The following is a 21,626-nucleotide window of genomic DNA, read 5'->3' as shown; positions in this document are numbered from 1 at the left end:
ATTTATATAGCGCCCTAATCCAAAGCGCTTTACAGAGCACATATTTACATATAATATCGCCCAACCGAAATTGGTACTCATTTATCGACCTCGGAAGGATGAAAGGCTGAGTTGGCCTTTCCGGGATTCGAACCTGCGACCTGCAGATCACGCTCAGATCGTGGCAGCGAGCGCTCAACCCGCTGAGCTATCTTACCGGCTGTGAGTGTGAGATTCCAAGGATGAGATAATGGGGGCAAAAAAGGAAGTATATAAGGAAAATAGAAAGCGACCAAGGACTGAACCTTAAGGAACGCCATGGACCAGAGGAACGTGAGGAGAATTGTTGCCGCCCCAAGAGACAGCAAAGGTATGGTTGGATAGGTAAGATGAAAACCATGATAGAACAGATCTGCGCAGACCAAGGGATGAAAGACAGTCCAGTCCAGTCATGGCTTTGAACAACCAAAACTGTGTCCCACTATATTCCAAAATGGCTCTTGTTCTTACTGTGGGCTGCTAATTCTAAAGTTTTCCAAGCATCTTCCTTCCAGATTTAGTTTTATTTATTTATTTATTTATTTTGTATTTGTAAAGCGCACTACAGCCCACGGGCCTCGAGGCGCTGAAAGCTAGGAGAATAAGAGGGCTTACTTAAAAGGGTTACAGTGAAGCTGCCCAAGGAACACTTTGATAGCTGCGGTACATGATTACAAAGAAATGGATACTTAGCCAGACACAAGTGACTAAGGTAAAGGCAGGTTTATACGAACAAGCAGGTTTTGATGGCTTTGTGGAAGGAAGCATGGGAGTCAATTTGCTTGATGTGTGGTGGAAGGGCGTTCCAGGTCGTGGCAGCTACTGCAGGGAAGCTGGAACCACCAGCGCGTACTCTGCGTGTCCTGGGAACGATTAGGAGTATGCAGATCTGGCTGGTCTGGCAGCAGAGGGTTTGGAGAACCTATTGGCAAGGTAAGGAGGAGCTAGGTTGTGGAGGCACTTGTGGGTCAGGGCAAGAGTTTTAAAGATAATTATTTCTTTTTTTTTTTTTTTTTTTTTTATTTGGTTATTTGTTAAAACAACTTTTCAAATCTTTACATCCAAAACAACATATTACAACATACAAACAGAGAGCTTCACACATTTTAAACTTTGGTTACATATTTTCTCCTTAATAAAAAAAAACATGAGACAACCAATAACCCAAATAATGACATTACCGAGTCACAATTCACAAATTCATCATATCACATCAACATTAGAGGTGACTTACTACATTTTGTGCTGTAGGAATAGATAAATACCATCTGTTGTGAGTACGTCCCCCTTTCCTGGGCACATGTGCCCACCTTCACAAAGTATTCTTTTAAGTGCATCTAAATTCTGGGACAGTGGCTTCAAGGAAATGTTCAATCGCAACCTTTACGGCCAATCTTCGACTTGTGAAAATCATTTTCCATAGTGTACTCTCATCCAATACAGAATAGAATTCCCAAACATTTTGAAATAATTTCATATGAATAGGCTGTGATTTTCTTTTGATGTTATTAGATTCTTTCTTTCTTTAATGGGTAGCCAGTGAACCTGTCTTCTGAGCCCAGATATGTGGTCTCTGCGAGATAACCCCGTGGCTGCCCTGAGGGCGTTGTTTTGGACCAGCTGGAGTTTAGCAAGATTTTTTCTGAAAGTACCAATGAGAAGGGCATTGCAGTAGTCCAACCTTGAGCCTACAATCGCTCTGGCGATTGTGAGGCAATTTTGTTGGGACAAGAAGGGTCTTGCTGCGTTAAAGAGTTTGGAATTATAGGCTGAGGTTGATGCAATGGCATTGACCTGCCTGGTCATGGTTAGGTTGGGATCAAGGTACACACCAAGGGTCTTGACTGCTGGAGAGACAGTGATGGGGATGTTGTCTACGATCAATGAGCTGCATTGCTTGTCCAGTTTGCTCAAGGTGGAGGGGGATCCGGCAGTTTTACTCCGCCAATACTCATTTGTAATTCTGTCTTGCCCTTATTTCCTCAGAATTACTTCTCCATGACTCCTTTAAAATGTTTGAGAATAGTTCTCATACTCCTGCAGTCTTTGGTATGGCATCCTGAGAAATACTTGGTGTTTAGTATTCATTTGAGGCTTGCATGTTAAAAATGTTCATGCGGTAGGAAGTATCTTTCCATAGGCGTCCAGAATAGAAGTTCTAGTACAGAAGCTGGCAAGACAGAATTTGATTCCCGCAAAGTAGCAGTCATTGTTGGAGGTTGTTTCTTTGTTTATCTTTCCCCAATTTTAATGGCCTCCGTTCAGCACAAGATTTACAATTACAATTTCTGTTGATCTTGCGTAATACGCCTACAGATGATCATGTAGCTAAAATGAACTGGTATTGATCACACTCCGATCTAATAAGTGATGCTAATTATTAACCTGAATAAGAAATAATAGATAAAGGAGGCATACCTACTTTTTGAGAATGTGATCTGCCCTTGGATATCAGATGGCAGCCTCCCATTAAGAGACCATAGGCCAAACTCTGTTGGATGCGATAGAAATAATGTAGCAGTCATTGAGTGTATTTCTTTTTTCTGTTCCCATGGGATTCTTGCGACAATGCCTTCCATTGGACAGAAATAGGTGGCGGATTGTGAAAATCCCTGTGGGGGAGATCTAAAGTATATTTGGGCCAGGGGCACCATGGCGTCTTTCAAATTTAAGAACAAAAAACACTAAAGGACGTATCTGCTCTGCTTTATGCCAACATTGGTTCTTGATTTGAAAATTTGTATAGCGCATATCCCGTCGGAACCTAGCAAAAAACTGCATCTAGGTACAGATGAAAGGGCGATTCTTTCAATAAAGCTGATTGTAAAGAGTAACTTCAATGAGATCTTATAGTTCAGATACAGAGTCCATGAACACATTTTAAACACCAGACATTTAAACACTGCTGTTCTATCGGCAGCCAATGTGTAATCCTCGACGGAACTCTGAGATTGAAGCCTTCCGGGATAGGGAAAAGATCATGCGTACGAGTGAATTCTGAGCCACCTGCATACATTCAACTTCATATTTTGGAATGCCAACCAGAAGAGCATTTCAGTAGTCTAAATTTGAGTTTAAGGGACCTACCACAGTGTGGCAATCTTTCCCGTAGATAAGGGATAATAGAGGTTTTAGGAGCCCAAGCTGAAAATACATTGACTTTTATAATTTGATTCACATGTAGATGACAGCTCACGCCCACCTCCCATACGCAGCCCAGATTTCTTACAGACTGGGTGTATCTGCTGGGCAACCCGAACAGGGCAGGTCAGGGGGTTCCCGATACAACTTTAGTCAACTTGTTTACTGGGCCAAGAATAATAACCTCTCTCTTAGAAGGATTCAGCTGGAGTTTATTTTCCAACATCCAGGATTGAATCATTTCAGCTCACTTTACAAACCGTTGCACCGCCTCTGCTGGGTGGCTTAGGCAGACATACATCTAGGCTGACATACATCTGAGTATTATCTGCATATGAGTGATACTGTAACTTGAACTGGCCAAAGATATTGAGCAGAGGGCGAATATAAACATTAAAGAGCAAAGGCGACAGCGATAAGCTCTGCAGCATTCCACAAATAACTGGTAATTTCTCAGACACAAACAGGCTGACCTTAATCTGTTGTTGACTATCAGTTAAAAAAGACTCAAACCATTTCATTGCTTCCTTTGAGATGTGAGCCAGCTTCACAAGTCTGGATTTAAGTATGTTAAAGTCGACTGTGTCGAATGCCAATGACAAGTTCAGCATGACAAGCATGCTGAATTCTCCCTTGTTCACAGCTTAGAGAAGGTCAACCCAGACTGTCACTAGGGCTGTCTCGGTTCCATGACTTGGTCTAAAGCCAGATTGATATATGTGCAGGATATTGTTATCTTCCAAGAAATATTGCAGCTGGGTACTAACAACATTTTCCAGTATTTTTGAGGGCCACAGAAGAACAGCAATAGGGCGATAGTTTGGTAACAATTTTTGATCCAAGAATGGCTTGTTCAGCAATGGAGTAAGATGGAATGTCTTAATTTGCGCACTTTTGTCCAGCGGTTTAACTGTCCACCTATACAAGCTATAGATTTCTGCCTATGGGCAAAACGATGCAAATGTAAAAATAATCCCTTTTTTCAACATTTACAACTTTTAAACTGTTGGATGAATTTGCACCAAATTTTCAAATTTTGGTTGCTCTGTGCCAGAAAACAACTTTGGAGAATTTCAAACAAATAAGTCAAACAAGTCTTGTTATTAGCAATAGAATTCTCACAAGGTCAGTGGATCATAGATTTCACCTTAACTGTAGGGTGATGACTGTTTACCTATAAATTATACAGGGCACTAAAAGGCTTAATATAGTTAGCAATACACGTCTTTGGGGAGGTCGCGATAATCGAGTGAAGAGCGATCCTTAAATATCTCTAACCAAGGTGTTATTCTAGATGGAAACTATTCTATCATTGACCACCGATGTCATGATCCGACTGGATGATCTAAAAAGATGATGTATACATCTATGAGTTGATTAAACAAAAGGAAATCTCTTTAGAAGGATTCTATCAAAATTGTGGTGGTCTACCTAAGTAAGCCCTATATACAAGATGGATATATATTCTTTTCCTAAACACTTGCAGATGTCATTTTTTTCTTGACCGGTGAAGGATTGCTGCTAAAAATAACAGAAGTAAGAATGTAGATAATATACACATATTATTTGCAAGTATTTCTTGTAGAAGGTGTCTTAAGTTATAATAAGTGTCCTGCATGGGGTTCTCAAGAAGGTGACTCAAATCATAGTATGCCTAAATATTGCAAAATGTTTAATAATCTAAAGTGTTCCTGAAGAAGGCGCTCCAAATTGTGTGACCTATCTTTTTTTATGTTCACCTAACGATAGGGAACTTGTGCCTTCATAAATAAGTGAATTTATTAACTGGTTTTTGACGTATTATGTGTTTATCGATTATCTCAGTCACCTAATGATAGGGGATTTGTGCTTTGAAAAACAATTGAATGAATGAAAAAATAGTTGTTGATTTATTGTGTGGTTTTTCATGTTCATGTAGGTGGGTCTTTTACATCAATATTGTAAATGACATTTACACACAGTTTATTGTAATGCTATAGCACTGTAAATATGCGCAACGGTTCTTAAACTTTTTTTCAGTACTGTACATTTGTTGGTAGCTTCTTTTAGGAATATGCGTGAATTAAAATGATGATTCAAAATTGGCAGGAACATTAATTTTGTTTTGACCTTAATATACCATCAAACTAAATATGTAACTGGAGGGATTGCATTTAAGAATGTTAAGCTGCTTTTTGCACCTAATGCTCCAAGGCACTGATGCCGATCAACACAGCGTGTCTATAAAGAGATGCTATTGTCGGACCTCAGAAACTTGAAGAGCTTAATTCACTATTTTGATTATGCAGATTTGGTTTTAAGGGGTACCACCTTCTATGGCGGCCAAGCGCTTTATGAATGTAAAGTGGGAGGTGGTGGTATGGGTTCAGTTGTTTCCAAAAACAATACCCAGACAGCTTCAGAGTGTGTAGCGGCATGGCCAACAGGTTTGATAAGATTAATTTTGTTGGGCGCCAACAATGGACCTACGAAGCCTTCTGTTGTGATCACTCTCTTCTTCCCACACATGTGGTAAATCTCCCAGTCATTGGATTCAATGGGACCATCATCCCTCCAGCTGATTCATATGGGCAAGGCATCCCATATAGGAGCTTAATGTTTGTAGATGATGATATCGGCATCTCTGAATGTGCTATAATTTGACAGAGTATTTAAATAAAGCCCGTACAACCAGTAATTAAATTTTGAATGCTAAAGGAAATGTTGCATAAAGCATATAGTTAGGTGAAAGGCTTCTATTCACTGCAATGAATTAAAGTCTTTGTACTAGGTCTAAAGTGTGAGGGGGCTGTCATTGCTATTGGAGGTGAAAGCATGATCCTTAAAAGGCCCCATGTTGGCCAATTACCTGGCAGAAATTTAATTAATTTAATCAGCATTCAGGACCATCCTTTGGCAGTGCACCCACTGAGAATCCCACAGACGTGTGCTGTCTAAGTTGTGATGGAAACAGGTTTTCCATTGTCATGACGGATTTCTGAGTGATCTCATACACACACTAAAATGTACCTGGAAATCCTAGGTATAAGTTGCTTTTTCTGCTTCAAAGTTTAGCTTGGATATCTGAGTGCAATCTACTGGAAGCTGGAAAACCAGAGCCCTGGATACCCACTTCATCCAACATTCCACTGTACAAAACCGAATGGTCTTGAATGCAAGAGTGAAGCCGTTATGCACCATAATTCTACAGGAACCCTTTCTCCACTGCCAGCAAATTAGCCAATGCAGATGGTGGCCGACTCCTGCCATGCGATGGCGGAAGACCATGGCACTTTGGGATGGGGTTTGGGAAGCAACAAGACCTCAACAAAGAAATTATTTCATAATGTTGGGATAATGATGTCCAGGTAGATGTGTCCAGGACATTTTTCTGAAGAGCACAATTACCCAAGCTTCAGCCTGTAGTTGCTGACCCGTGAACTGTAAACGGGTTTATTGCTTTGTAAGTGGTTATGATTTCTTAGAATTCAAGGTGGACATAGGTCAACGTTTAGTGTACAGTTTTCTTAAACTCTTGGGAAGAGTAATGATTCTGTGTCTCCTTTATTAATCTTGACTCCTTTGTGGCTGTGTGGTCCCTTAATCATAGTCAGAGCTGATTCGTGGAGTAGCTGCATAGATTTGCATACATAATTCTATATCGGGTTACAAATCGTGACTATCAGCCAGGCATTTGAGAATGTTCTTCATTACATGCAGACAATTAGTCAGTAGAGTAAAAGAAGCAAGCCTTCCACCTGACCGAGGATATGAGTGGTGGCCTATATTCTTGGCCGAGTGCCTGAATCTAAATCCGCATGCAACATAGAATATGGGCCACAGGATGAATGTTTGAGGGTTCTCTCCACTGACTGGATCTACCCAGTTTCCTCTGAGTGTATGAGTTTGGGGAAGGCTTGTTGTCATCTTACTGTAACCTGATATCTGTCTGGGCTTGGTCATGATTGCATCCTGCCAAATAAGTTGCAGCAGTTTGTTTTCTTCTTTGCTGTGCAGGACGACTCCTCCTACATCTTTGTTGGGGTCACGCAGGAAGCTGAGCGGGAAGAGTTTTATGATGAGGCAAGGCGCCTGTGTGACCTGCGGTTATTCCAGCCCATCCTGAAGGTGATCGAGCCTGTGGGGAACCGTGAAGAGAAGATCCTCAACCGGGAGATTGGTGAGTGCTTGGGTTCAAGCCATTAGTAGCCTTCCTTCTTTTTCTTGATTACATTTGCTGTCTGTACCCATCTGTCTTCCCTGGTAGGTCTCTCTAGTTTATATTGTTAATGTTCCTCAGTACTGCGCTGTGTCTTTTTGCCTGTCTAATTTGGTTCTCAGACTGGTCCTTTTGCCACCATTGGTAATCCCTTCTGACCATGTCTGTATCTGCACCGTTCCTTACTTCGCTCTGACTGTTTGACGACCCTGGTAGCTACATCGGACTGGTCTGTCCTCTATGGTACTTTATTTTAAACCCTGGATTTCTCTATTGCTGTACCTTTATGTCTTACTAAGAACTTTCCTGTAGCTTTGTCTACATCTTCACTAGGACTTCCTTCATGCCATGTCAGTTTTATTGGCACTTCCGTCCTATCTGTTTCTGTTGACCTGTACAGTCCCGAAAACTCTGTGGTGGCACTGAAATGGTGACCCTGTCCCATTCCCACCCTCCCCAGCAGTGACCCCGATATGAGAATGCATCTGATCTTTGGCCAGGGAAGAGGAGACTAACGCCATAGTGTTCAGGAACGACCACATGCACCGCTCCCTGGCTAGAACTGGGTTCTGAATGCTGCCTCCTTTTTGCAAACCTGCATTGTGCCCTCGTGGGATTTTTCACTGGGATGCTGTCTGGTAGCATCACAAGAGTCAATTATGACTGCTATGTGGACACTGACTTGCATTAGAAATGGTAACTATGGTTTGCTATGGATCAGTTTCACTCATTTCCTGCATTATCTGAATTTACTGGCACTTTAATGATCATGGTTTGGGTCTATGGAAGAGCATCGTTAGTTGGGGCGAAAACATTACCTCTTTTTACTTGCCAAAATTTGACTTGAGAGATTTCATTGCTTAGTCGCTTTCAGCTCAGTTACATTTGGTGCGTGAAGGGTCTGGCCACCAGGCTGGTTGGGAGGGAAGATGTGATGAGAATAAGACACCAGTGGAGCCTCGTATCCTCAATGTGATGGAAGATAAAGGACAGTGTTTGTCACTAGTGGTGAAACATAAGAACTTGCACAAACATAAAGCCCTGGTCAGTTCTCATAATGTCACCTTCACGTGACTTTGTAACCCCGATTCCGAGAAGTGCCACTGGCTTGCCGCTTTGGCAACACACAATTCTTGTCAGAGTTTGCTGGCTCTTTGCAGCATGCACTAAAAAGGGTGCTTGGCCATATCTCTTAAGATGTTCATGCACTGGGTGGATTTTGTGATGGGGTTTCTTAACAACATGCCTTGGGCATGGAGGGGAGGAGGTGTTGTCCCTCTGTGCAATCTTGCAGAGCCACTACAACTGAGATGCTGTAAGTTTGAGTAATCGCAGAATACTTCACTGCTTGGGCTATCTTTGACTGTGTTAATCAAACTAAACAAGTTATTTCTTTATTATAAGCTCACTAAGATCACCTAGGGTGATGCCTGTCACATGCCAAGTCCTGAGGAGCTCCACTTAGGTGTGAGCCCGTCACTAACATCTCCACAATGAATTTGAGACGATGAAACGTGGCTGCCAACAAACTGTTGTGCCTGCCACCATGTGTCTCCTAGTGCCTAAACATTTCCAACCACATGAACAATATGTTGTCTGGCCTGGAACACTTTGCACTGGCATGTTTGGATGTCTACCAATCTTCAGCCCACCCTTGGATTCCCATCGTGAACACCACCAGGTCATACTGTAAGGAATTCCATGCCTTGGCCAGAGAAGTAAATATGTTTCCCTGGCAAGCATACTGATCTCAGAAATGTGGTCTATGTGGGCCAACTAATACGCCTACATGCCAAGGCTGAGCTCACTCTAGAAATCCTGAAACCACTTAGGGTGAAGGTGAACAGTGTGGGATACCTTCATTGAGTCTGCCCAAAGACATTGCCAGGGATATTCAAGACGAAGATGCCAAAGCCAATCTTCCGAACCTTTGCAAGGTGGGAAGATTTTGAAAACCTGGAATCTGTCCTGTTTATAGCTCAAATCACAGTTAACCCATTCATTGTACCCAGAGTTACGTTTGGCCATTGGTTGGTTTCTGTGAAATGGTTCTTATCCAAGTTTGAGGTTTAAACTTCACACTTGTTAGGGAGATTTTCCTTAAGTCATGCTGTCTGGGTCTTTCGGTTTGTCTTTCTGACTTATGGGTGCCAGTGATGGACTCAAGGTCACCAGGCTTTCTATGTGGTAGGGTGGTAAAGCAAGCAGCCGCGGCCTAACACTCAGGCGGTGGGTGGGGTGGTTAACAGGCACAGTACACACAGTGACGTATGTGAAGGCCTAGTTGCTTTTTCTACCACTTTGACGCTAAGGAGGTGAGCTCACCAAGCAAATCCCCCGCTAGGGGTTTGGGAAAGCGAGACCTCCCTCGTAATGATTCCTCTCAAGGAGACAAGGACTTCCATTCCCAGGGGGAACTCCTTATAACTAAAGCATTATCTGTATACATAGGAAACCAAGAAACTGATGTTACATTCCTAATGTTGAAAGTGCCTTTGGATTTTAGGCTCAAGACAATGCTGGTTCTCTTTCCACGGGCTTGACAGCTAAACTTAAACAACATGCCCCTTTTTAAGTTGTGGAGTGGGAATAAAGGCACGATCACCCTTGAATGGAGAATAAGCAGCAATACGCTGAGGTTAGCCTACAATGTGATCATGTCACAGAGGGACGGAGCCATGCTTCACAGCAGAGCCGGCTGTAGCGCGCAGAGAGACTGGCGAATGAGAGAGATGCCGCTGACCAGTTACAGAACCGTGCAGAGTCGGCAGGCCAAGACGGAGCAGAGCTGGCCTTATCGTGAGGCACAACCACATGGAGGGCATGGTGGGCCCAGTGCTCGAAAAACGACACCAAACACAGAACCTGTGAGGAAGGAGCGACTCCTCCGCTTGCAACGACCGAGCCGATGGGGCAGAGAAACACTGAAACGAGTGGAACACAAAACTCACTCGTATCCAGACGAGAATGCTAGAACAAGGAGAACACCACAGCTACCGAGCAGATGCTACCTCGCTGGAGCAAACCCTGCATACATAGAAGGTACCCGGGTTGTTCATAGTGGAGGGACTGGAGAAACCAGAGAGAGAAAGGGGCACAAGGAAGAATTAGCCTAACCTCAGAACAAGGGCATAACGGCCCGCAGAGAGAACCAAGTAATGATCAGGATTACAGGAGTCCAAGAACCCTGAATATTGTAGTCAGCCAAACGGCTCATAGAAACTCCTGAGCAACATAAGAGGCATATGCACAAAGGGGTTACCAATACTCCAGGGAGACAAGTGAGGCATTGGGACAAAGAAAGCCAATTGGAAATAAGAGGGATCACCTATTTCCCAGGGAAATAAGTGAAACCGAGGAACCTAAAGGAATTCAAGAAACCAGATTGGGCTAAACGTCTGTATGCTCACAGAAACCCCTTTAAGAGTGCCACATTGGAATAGGGGTAACCCATACCCCAGAGAGATTAGTGTGACATTGGGACAGAGGAACTCCAGGGTTATGGGAGCCTGAGAAACCTGAATACTGTTTTCAGCCAAACGGCTCTCAGAAACTACCGAGAACCAAGAGAGGCATATGTAAAGAGGGGTTGCCAATACCCCTGGGAGAAAAGTGGGACACTGGGATAAAGCAGCCCAAAGGAAGGTCGTCGGAGGGGCCCAATAAGGCAAGTTAAAAACAAATTCAAGGGGAATGCAGAGACAACCAAGACCTGATCCTAGTTGGGATAAACCCACCCAAGTGGTGGAGAGGGGTTAAGGAGGTATCCCGCCACCTGTGACAGATTGAGACATTTGATATATTCAGGAACTTGAGACTTTATTTTGTAAACTTGAGACATTTTTGGAACATTGACAAGATGGACAGACTGAATTGCTTTCTAAGGTTAAGCCTTGGATGTTAAACCAGGACGGATTCCTGGAAATCCTGAGTGGCATCCTGAGTGAGATCGGGGTGAACAACTCTGAAGTGGAAGGTCCGGTTAAGAGGATAGGTTTGGACAGAGGACCATTATTATTATTTTGAGGTAAGTAAAACACACCCTTTTCCTGTTTAGATCAGCAAGTTAGGAAAGAGACCAGTCGTGTGGATTTGAGCAGTCTTTTGCAAAAAGTTACTTCCTGCAAAAAGGTCTGACAGTTTCTGTAGCTCTGATAGAGTTTCGCTCACAAAAAGACGTTTGATGATGAAGCGGGGACCCAGAGTAGAAGATTCAAGCAAAGAAAGGACCTGCCATCAGCATCAAAGTGTCAGGAGAGCAATACCCAGTGTCCACAAAGCAGGTCTGCAACAAGAAATATTTTTTTTTCAGAGGCGTTCATTTCGTGAACAACCTGTTTAGGTTCCAGCAATGACACATTTATGCAGGTGGAACACCAAGAACCTTGGGAGGATGATTAGTCGCAGTTCGGTGGTTCCTGGGTCGACTGTCGTAGCCAGACGAGCAGTAAGGCAGAGGAAGTGCTCTCAGTGATGCAAGATTTCCACATGGTCCTCTGAGATAGGATTCAGCTTCTGAGGCTGTCTTGAGAAGACCCCATGGAAGAATAATTGTTTGTTGGATAAATGATTGCAAAGATACACCGTAGAGTAGCCAGCTACGGAAGCCTAACCGGGAGGCAAGTTTGGAAGTGCATATGCAGGATGAAGGACAGCACAGGGAGATGGAATAAGGGCTCTTGGCTGATGTCCTGGGATGATGAAACTCTGATCATTTTGGCACAGAGGGGCCCATGAGGTCCTGGCGGGGGAAGGGATTCCCTCTTCTGGATTCAGGGATGCCGCCATGGTCAGAGCTTTCTTTAGAGGCAGGGCTTTGTAATAGGATTTGGTGGAGCATTGATGGGTACTGGTGCCAAGCTTTAGTCTTTACCGATCAGTACGCCTTCTAGAGTGCATGTACAGAGTTCAAGCAGTCAAAAGTTGAGCAAGTACGTGGGTCTGTTTTTCAACCCCCTCGTGAGGCAGTGAGTGAATACAGCACCCAATCACATATCAAGCCTCATTCAAACAGCCAGTGGCAGAACATCTCTCAAGAATGTCTCTCAAACACAATGGTAGTGAATCCATTATATCCCAGGCAGGCACCTGAATTTTCCAGTCTGAACTGGTTTCAGGTGGGCTACAGACCCCAGTCCTGGGATACAGGCAACAAGTGGCCAAATGTGTATACGCAACCGCACACCCGTGCAGGTCTCTTAGGCAACAAAGATGACCTCTGTTTTGGTGAATGGAGGAGGGCGAGGGTCAAAAAGGACCCAGCAAGATAAAATGGATCCAACTGTGTGGAACCATTTTACATGGGCCCAAAAGCCACCTCCAGGCTAGCCACATGATTAACAGAGCGGGGCTGCTCTCTGGCACACTGTGGAGTACCCCTGCCTTAGAACTGAGAAGGTCTTTTAGGGCAGAGAACACAAAAATAAGCTAACACTGCGAAGCTTGGATTAAGCTTTGCCGGGTGAAAATAACGTCAAAACCCACAGAAGCCTGCAAATGATACAGGGGGTTCCTCATCGGGTAAAAAGTGGGCGTTCTACCTAACACTTGTTCAAGTGGTTACCCCGAGCTTCCAGGCGTATGTTCCAGTCTTCCTTTGTGATCAAGTTTCTTCCCATATCCACTTTTGTTACAGCATCACCCTATTCTCTTGCACTATCCTCCTCACCAGGGCTCGAGTCCTAAAATGAAAAGTGGCGGGTCTCTGGCGCAGGCAGTGAACGTAAACTGAAAGACGTTTGCATACTTAATTTTAAGATGTCTTTCCCCACTGAAGTCTGCAGGGCTAATGAGCATTTCCTAGAGAACATGATTTCAAAGGGATGGGGAGATTTTGCCGCAGGAGATTTCATCGGTGTAGAATTCATCGATGTTTTTTCAACAGATTTTGCCCCAAATGTATGTGGGGGTGGGTTTAGGCTAATGACTAATGTAGGGGGATAAAGGAGGGGGGGCTGCGTGGGTCTCCCCCGCATCTGTTTGCTGCAAAATCTACCAGTAAAAAAAGAACATTCAATTAAATGTTTTCGAGCAGATCATATAGAAACATTTCTTAAGGCATTGCTTGCTAAATAGAAAAGGGACACACCTTTTATCTCTTAAAATATGTAAGAAGATGTGTCCTGTTTAGCAGAAAGTCAATCGGATGTTTCACAGCGATATTTTCTGAGTTTCATGTGGCTTTGTGGTTCCATTTCTTGCCTTAGCGCTGTGCGCACAACCCGGGTTCGGATCCCGGACACGGCACTGTGTTAAGTGGAAGTCGCACTTTTTTTATTTTAAAAAAAAAAATGGATTCAGTGAAAACACACAAGTGGACGATGCCCTCTCCCTGAAAAACATGGGCGGACGCCGTTCACCAGCTTGTTCCCTCACTTGAGCCCCTTTTCTCAACATCTCCATCGCCTTTTCCCTAATACCTGCTCCCTCTTCCCCTTCTCCTTCTGATCCAAACCAAATGATGAATAATTGGTCATGTCATTACCTTTCACTGTCCCCTTCCGCATCTCTCTAGGGTGTGTATTGTTCCCTGTCTTGCCATTTCTCAATGTCCCCAATCCTTTTTGTTTTTCTTCCCCACTTCTGTCTTCCAGGATTTGCCATCGGCATGCCCATCTGCGAGTTTGAGCTGGTGAAGGATCCCGAAGTGCAGGACTTTCGTCGCAGCATCCTCAGCGTCTGCAAAGATGCCATGGAACTGAGGGAAGCGGGTGGAACTCATAGCCAGGCACTCTATGTCTACCCACCCAATGTGGAGTCCACACCGGAACTTCCGAAGCACATCTACAACAAGCTGGAGAATGGTAGGTCCTCCCCTTGTCATATGCAACCCAACTCATCTTTATACAAATAGTATTCTGCCATTTTGGGCAGTCCTCCACCCTCACTCCGTAACTTGCTGTGCGCATTGTGGGTCTTCTAAGTTCCTCAGCTCATCGATTCACTTAGTGGGACTACTTAAAAGCTTTTGAAGCTCGTTTGGCCTGATTATGATTTTGGTGATATTACCTCTGTTAATATCACCAAACTCATTCGCCATTATCTTTGTGGAAAATATGTGGTAAAGGTGAAGACCCGTCTAATTGTGAGCGATGCCGATTCTTCTGTTACTGCTCAAATTTGGAGTGCTATAGTGCTCTATGGGGGGGGGGTAGGCAAATACCTCCACTCAGAAGCAGGTGGAAAAACGGTTTGATTATGAAACTCAACATTCCGTTACCACGACTGCTGATTTTAAAAAAGGACTGAAGACATTGGTATTTAATCACCCACCTGACTAAAACCCTGTAATTTCTTTTGCATGACTTCATTGATTTATCTGACCCTGATCTCCCACCTCGCCTTTTATCTACTCTTGTTTTGTCTTGTATTGATTTTCTGTAAGCCCTGAGGCCTTCGGGCGTGTGGCGCGATATATAAGAATTCAAATAAATACGTTCGGCAAAGCAACTGGATGTTTTATCAATATTGCCAAACCCACAACCCGTCCCACTGTGTTTGATGCACTGGATGTACTAGGAGATGCTGCGATATAGTGTAGATTCTCAAAGATCACATTGGTCTTACTGTAAGCAGTGTTGTCCTACTACCTATACAGCGGGATCGAATCAAGACCATTTCAATAGAATGTGTTCTGCTTTTGTGAAACAGGCAATTGCGTTGGAGTCCTATCCTCAGAGGGGGAGAGGATCATCTTACAATAGAACAAGATATTGATATTTGTGAAACAGATGACCGTGCTAGAAGGGTTGAGTTTCAGATTGTGGTATGTAGTTCAGATTGGTTTTGACAATACAATATCGAGACGTAGGCACAGTGAGAGCAGGACCGGAGCAAGTTGATATGCAGGTCGCAATTATCACAGTGCTGCTGCTATTGCATCAGCATGACCTGGACGCGTGTTCCGTCCAGGACAGATTCGGAGAGGCTGACCTGTTCTGGTAAATCGAGAAATTTGCTAATGTCTAGCCAAACTCTCTCGGTTACGTGACTGGACAGCATGGCTTAGACGTAGGAAGGCATGAGCGTGGTGAAGGCCTCAGTTAAGTACACACAAATCACTCTTAATAATGCAAGTTATGCAGGATGTATACAAATACAGTTCTTTATTTAGGCCTTAGTCAACTCTTATCAAATATAAACCACACTGAAACATTCACTATTAATATATATTCATTCACCCTTGGGTGTTCAGCTTAGAGTACTCACACGTTACTTTTAAACACAGTTTGAATACTATTCAAGATATGGTAGTGTACTGTAGCAAGTATACAAAGAAAACGGAACAAACAAAGTAATCAAGACTTTGAGAACTAATAAGTTGAGAAGAAGGAAGCTTGCAACCGCCATACGAAAACATGCAGCTACGGTTCTACGCTTCATATAGTCCTTCCGTAGATGGAAAAGAAGGGGCCTAGTGCACTAGAGTAACGTGCTTTTCAGGACGCTCCAAGACTCTTTTGGGAAGTTGAACAAGTGTTGGGTAGAGCCAAGAAGTAGCTGCAAGTGTTTTAAAAGTTCAATAAAAACAAGAGGAACGTCTTTAAAATACCCTCTCCCAATCCAAACACATCCGGGGAGAGCCCGTGGAGGAAACTAGGCCAGAACCTCAAGGGCGACCTAGGAATAGGACTTTATGGCCATGCCACTCTAGTGAAAAAGGGCAGGAGAACCGGTATGTTTATTCACCCCCCTCCCCCTGTACTCCAATTCACTCAGGGACCACCGTAGGAGTTCCTGAAATCGCTGGGTTTTCTGCATTTGCACCGTAGTTCCGTGGGAGGAAGACCAGGTGCAGCAGGTAGCGAGGTCTCTTCAGGCATTCTTAGGTTGGCCTAGTTCGTGGTTCCGTACTGATGGACCGTTTTCTGGATTCTGGATAGTTGAACACTTGGGAGACACTGACTTTAGGACCCAACACTTTCTGCAGCAACCTCATGGGACTCGATGGGCACTTGTTCAGAATGGTGGAAGACGACCCATGTGGCGAGAACAAAGAAATTGGTCCTGCAAGTCCCCTCTTCATGGTGGAGAGCTGCAATTTCTGGGAAGTGGTTTTTGTTCTATAAGCTGAGGATCTGCAGCGTTCCAAGGCTGAGCTTGGGACACCAATAATTGCAGCAAAGTAGCACAGGAGGACTTCTGGCTAGCCCACAGTATGGTTCCTGGACTGTTCCAAGCACTTCCAACAGCTTCATCTTTGAGCACAGGTTGGATTAGTTGTACCCATCGGTCTGGGAGTCAAAGCATTGATGAAGATCTTCCAGAGAACTGCAGAGAGGCAGAGCTTTGCCGGGCAAGTGAAGCAAGTGCTGCTGGCAATCTTCAGGAGCTTTCCCCGGGTAAGGGCGTACTATGTATGGAAAATCCAGCCACCCCCGGGCAGGAAGACGGTCAAAGGATAAGATGGCCAAAGGACAGGCAGAAATCTTGTGGCTGGCCATTTTAGAGTATATAATGCTCAACATGGCATTAAGTGGCAAAAACGGCAAAAACCAAAAGTGCCCAAGATTACAAAGAAGAAAACACTGTAAAAGTATCTGCAAGTCCATTCTCAACACATCATGCAAGTAACCAAAAAGTAGCTAAAAACAAAGTTATGTGTTGTGTGCAGACGAAGACCTTTACTACAATAGAAAAAATAAAAGCGCCCCTGAAGTCTTAAGGAGGGAAAGCTGCAAAAAGTAAAATCTACAAGTACTCATCTGAGGCCCCATCGGGTGGGCGTTCTCACACATGTCTGTGTGCGCTCCTCTGGTTAGGGGCAGCCTTTACTTGATTCTAGTAAGGCACACCCTGGTCTCCTCTGGTGTGACCCAGCGTGTAAATACAGTATTGATCCCTATGGCGAAACGAGCGGCGTGAGTGATGTATATCCATATATGATCATTGCTATTGCCAGACCTGGAGAATGAGAGCCAAACTTGCAGGTACCTGATATGACCTGTTTGTGAATTCAAACCTGAATCCACACCTGGGAGGAACACCAAGGAATTCTACCAATGTGGCCCCCCACCCCCTACAAACCCCCCCCCACCAAATGATTGGGTGGCGCCAAAACAAAGGATGCAACTCTGTAAATGTAAACAGAGTTACCCCCTTGGCCCCTATTTCCGTATTTAACTGAAGATTTGTAGCTTTACTTCACTGAAACTGGGGCAAAGTTCCTATGCACAGAAGAAGGCACCAACCCAAATAGTACACTTCCAACAACGGCCCTCATGGTAAAGCTGTGTTGGTATCTGCGTGTCGGAGATCTGGTTGTCAGACCCTCAGCATAGCCATTGGTGCCTCATGAACTCGACATTCCCACTTGGGTTTAAACGGGATATCTTCGCTTGATAGTACATGACAACATGGAGCAGCCAATGGCAAGTAGAGGTTGTGGATAGGTAGGGGAAGGTTTAACAGAAAGAGGATTATGACATGATATTGGCTAGGTTGGGTTTTCTTGGATAAACCCAAAACGGCACCAAGCCTTGGCTTAGAATAATTTTGTTGACACACACACACACACACCCTAGCTTTCCCGAGCTTTGTTTACCCCCTGGCCCGCACTCATTTCATCCAGACACAGAGACACAAGAACACACATCAAGGCTCTATCGGTGACTGCTTGAAATGGGAGAACAGAAGATAAAGTCCAGAACACATGAGCAGGTTAGTCTGGAGCAGGATTTATTTATCTTCTGTAAGGCTTTCCTGGACCCTGGTTTTCTCACAGTTGAGCAATAAACAGAATCTGTAAAGCAAATCAACAATTCAAGGATATTCCAGGATGTGCAGCTCATAAGCATTTATTCCCGCCAATGTTTTCAGTAGTTCATAGACATTGGTGTCTTTACCCCCACCATATGACACAACAACATCTAACGCCCGTGGGTTCGGGCAGAGACTCAGAGGCAGGTGTCTGAACGCCAAATTATCTGCGCCTGAATATGGACAAGCTTAGGGGAGTCTCTCCCTTTACTTCACACAAAGTGTGACTTTACCCAACTACAAAAGCCTAGTGTATACACAACACTGGAGTCTCACAACATTTACTCAGAAAAGTGAGAACACGTCATTACATTATCCCCGGCAGAAGAAAGCTTGCACCCCTCACAACTAAAAAGTCTCTTACAGTACCCCATAATGCTGGATAGGCTAGGCACCCAACGTGCTCGCAAGCACTGCTCTCTGCATACTGCTCTGATTAGCTTGACCTGACCGCTTGGCTGTTACATTGGAACCTTCTGATAACGAGGCTCTGGCAAGATGGCCGCCCGCCGGAATGAGGGCATCTTGGGCTTTTCCAGGACTTTTTTTGGCCTTGGATGGTGGCAAAAGATACAGATTTGAGCAGTTCTAACCATTCTTGATCCCGGCGCTACCCACACCTGTATCATGCCACTCCTGCCACTGAGGATGCCGAACGTCCACTGACCAAAGAAACAGAATGCTGGAAATCTCTTCCCTTGGCCTGCTGAGCCAAGCTAAGTTACAAGCCTTCGTAGAGCTGTGCTCTCAGGATGCCTTGTAACCTGTTGCTGAGCTGACCAGACACAGAGCGATGGAAACACTGGACATAACCAGAAGCCTGAATCCGCTACCTAAAGTAAGCCTGTTTCAACCCACTGAGGCCTCCAGCAAAGCCATGACTCCAAGTGGTCCCCCCTACCTGAATTGCCTCCATGGGGCACAGTCGGCATCACAGACACGGGAGCTGTATTGCAGAGGAGTAGGATATCTGCACAGTCCCCCAGCATGAGCAGTTTTCCCTCTTTACCAGCAGCATAACCTTGGGCTCAGCAGCAGTGCTTTTCGCTTACAGCTCATCAGCCCCAGCGGAACTGCATTTGGAACACAGGAACTGCTTCTGTTGACTTTTCTCCTTCTCTCCTTATGCAGCTTTCCTTTGCAAAGACACATGAGGAAACCCTAAACATGGTCTTGTCTTCGACATTGGCTATGTCCTTTTTTTAACATTGGGTTCCTTACTTCCTGTTGGAGGTCGCTCATCATCAGGACCAATATCTCGCTTCACCAATCGGAGAGACTGAATCCCATTTGAGCCATTAAAAGTCCTACAGTACCGCTGGGAAACAACCGTTTAAACCGAGGTCCATGGTGAAATTTGTCATTGCGCCCAACCTTACAAGTATGGTCATGAGATGGCCTAGAAGCCTTCTGCACCTGATTTATATATACCTTTTCCTACCGTTTTACAAGAAATTAAGTATATTTTCATAATACACGTGTTTGACGTTCTTTGATTTTAAGTGATGTGTTGACCATGTATTCTTGTCTCTCCCGATGCCCTCCTAAGAGTTGCAGCTTTGATTGCTTGACCACAGTCACCGCTATGTAAACCAAGGACATTTGAAGGATCATTCGTTTGCCTAGGTGTAAGGAGGAAGCCGCACACCGCAAACCAAGGGCGGCGATATACCCACTAACTGCTCATTGATGATCGCTTCTAATTGCAAGGTTTGCCTGTGTGGTGAATTAGAGCACATCCAGTGGTGTGTGCAGTGACACTGGCCTGACATTGCTGTTCTTGAGTGCTTAATCTGTGAACTGTAATTAAATTAGAAAGGGTTGGCACTGCTGAGTAATTAAAGTTACGCTTCAAGTTAAATTAATGTTGATTCGGTATTTAGGGCACACCTTAAAACCCTGGCACAGGGTATAAGTAGACAATGAGCAACAAGGATTCAGAACCTAATCTGATCCTAGGTGTGCTACCCCTTGCTCTCCAAGCGGAGTTGCTCCAACTTTGTTTCAATATAATTACATTAACTTCCAAATCATCACTCTGTGATCAATTGTTAAAATCATGAAGATTGTATTATCTTCTGTTTTATTGCTGAGGCTTGGACATCATGCAATCAATCAACGCCTAATAAGTTTGTTATGCCAATGCATTTTGGACCTAGTCCGTCATCAGGGCTCTTGGTGCTCTCATTTTCACTTTAACATAAAACATAAAACATACATCAGGATATAATTGAATATTCAAAACCAAAGTGGACAATATGTCGTTAATGTAAATGATAACCAATCGTCATATGGGTGTTGTGTTTGTCACCACCAATCAATTAAATCTTTCATAATACAAAATTATATTTCCCAGTTGTGTTTCAAAATATACCCATAATGCATACATTCATATGTTTCGTTCAGTGCAGTAAATGTTATAGTATAAATCCAATCATGTTGTTAGATGCATCAAAAATTGAAAATTAAGTCACATACCATTGTTGTAGATTTCGAATTCCCCAGGTGTGTGTCATCATAGGTAAGCAAAAAAGATTATAATGAAATGCACGTGAGTATTTAAATCGGGCATCTAATACATTTAGATCTATTGTTTTAAGCATATAATGTACCTGTCGAGTGGCTATGGTAGCCTCCCTCCTTTCGTGATGCTCCGTGTTGCCTCAATATCATATATTCACGGTTGACCTACAAAGAGTCAAAGTGTTTATATTAGTGTGCCCCTCGTATATAGTTATTCGTTTATTATCATACATTAGCTCCTGCTTACCTGTATCAACCATCAGCTACTCTCTACGTTCTGTATCGCGAAAACCCGCGTCTTCGCTAGACGCCGGTTTTCATTGTTTGGATTGTGTTGCTAAGCAACCTGCGCGTGCGCTGATGCAATGCAGAAGATTACTTTCATTTTCTCGTGCTGGCCGCGCGTTGGCTCTCCTGTCAACAACAGATTATTAAAGTGACAGTGTGATTATACTTATTGCTGCTACTACTGTGAGCTCAATATTATTATAGGCTCAGTGTGACTATTCTCTTGTAAAATTGTATTCAGATTCTATGTCACTTTCACAAAAATATACTGGTTATGTAAATAACAGTTCATTGTTATTAGACCCATAGCATTAGTCTGTTTTACCCAGCAAGTAGGGGCGGACCCATTGACGCTTCCCCATCAAGATCAGGACACTGATGTATTGTGCCTGGATTCCCCTCCGGCCTGTAGAGGACCAGATGGCCTTTAATACCATGTTAAAAAAGGCAGCTGAGCATTTTAAAATCTCTACTCAAGAGGCAGTGGCTGAGCAGGACTTTGTAGAAGATATTCTTAAGGAAAAACCTCCCTCTAGCCAGGCCATTCCCCTCCTTAATTCTATTAAGAGAAGATTGGCTCCCTCTCTTGTGTCACCAGCTCAAACCCGGGCAGTGAACCCAAGAGTTGAAAAGTTATTTCGACCAGCTCCTTCGGACCCACAATACATTAAAGGGATCGCCACCCCGGATTCTTTGGTGG

At 44.0% G+C, this 21,626-nt stretch overlaps 1 protein-coding gene across 2 annotated transcripts in view; it reads left to right on the top strand.

The window, feature by feature from the left end:
- LOC138567041 (phosphatidylinositol 4,5-bisphosphate 3-kinase catalytic subunit alpha isoform-like) overlaps window positions 1-21,626 on the top strand; it is a 363,865-nt gene that overhangs the window by 170,997 nt on the left and 171,242 nt on the right. For both annotated transcript variants that reach the window (XM_069644869.1, XM_069644877.1), the window contains 2 exons: window positions 7,156-7,318; window positions 13,951-14,160. In XM_069644869.1, the coding sequence (XP_069500970.1) occupies window positions 7,156-7,318; window positions 13,951-14,160 (373 nt within the window). The remainder of the gene's footprint in view (window positions 1-7,155; window positions 7,319-13,950; window positions 14,161-21,626) is intronic.

The sequence above is a fragment of the Ambystoma mexicanum genome, chromosome 1p, assembly GCF_040938575.1.
Source record: "Ambystoma mexicanum isolate Mex_15411 chromosome 1p, UKY_AmexF1_1, whole genome shotgun sequence".
In the NCBI taxonomy this organism is placed as follows: domain Eukaryota; kingdom Metazoa; phylum Chordata; class Amphibia; order Caudata; family Ambystomatidae; genus Ambystoma; species Ambystoma mexicanum.
Note: the sequence above shows the minus strand (reverse complement) of the source record. Positions and strands in the feature narration are given on the sequence as shown.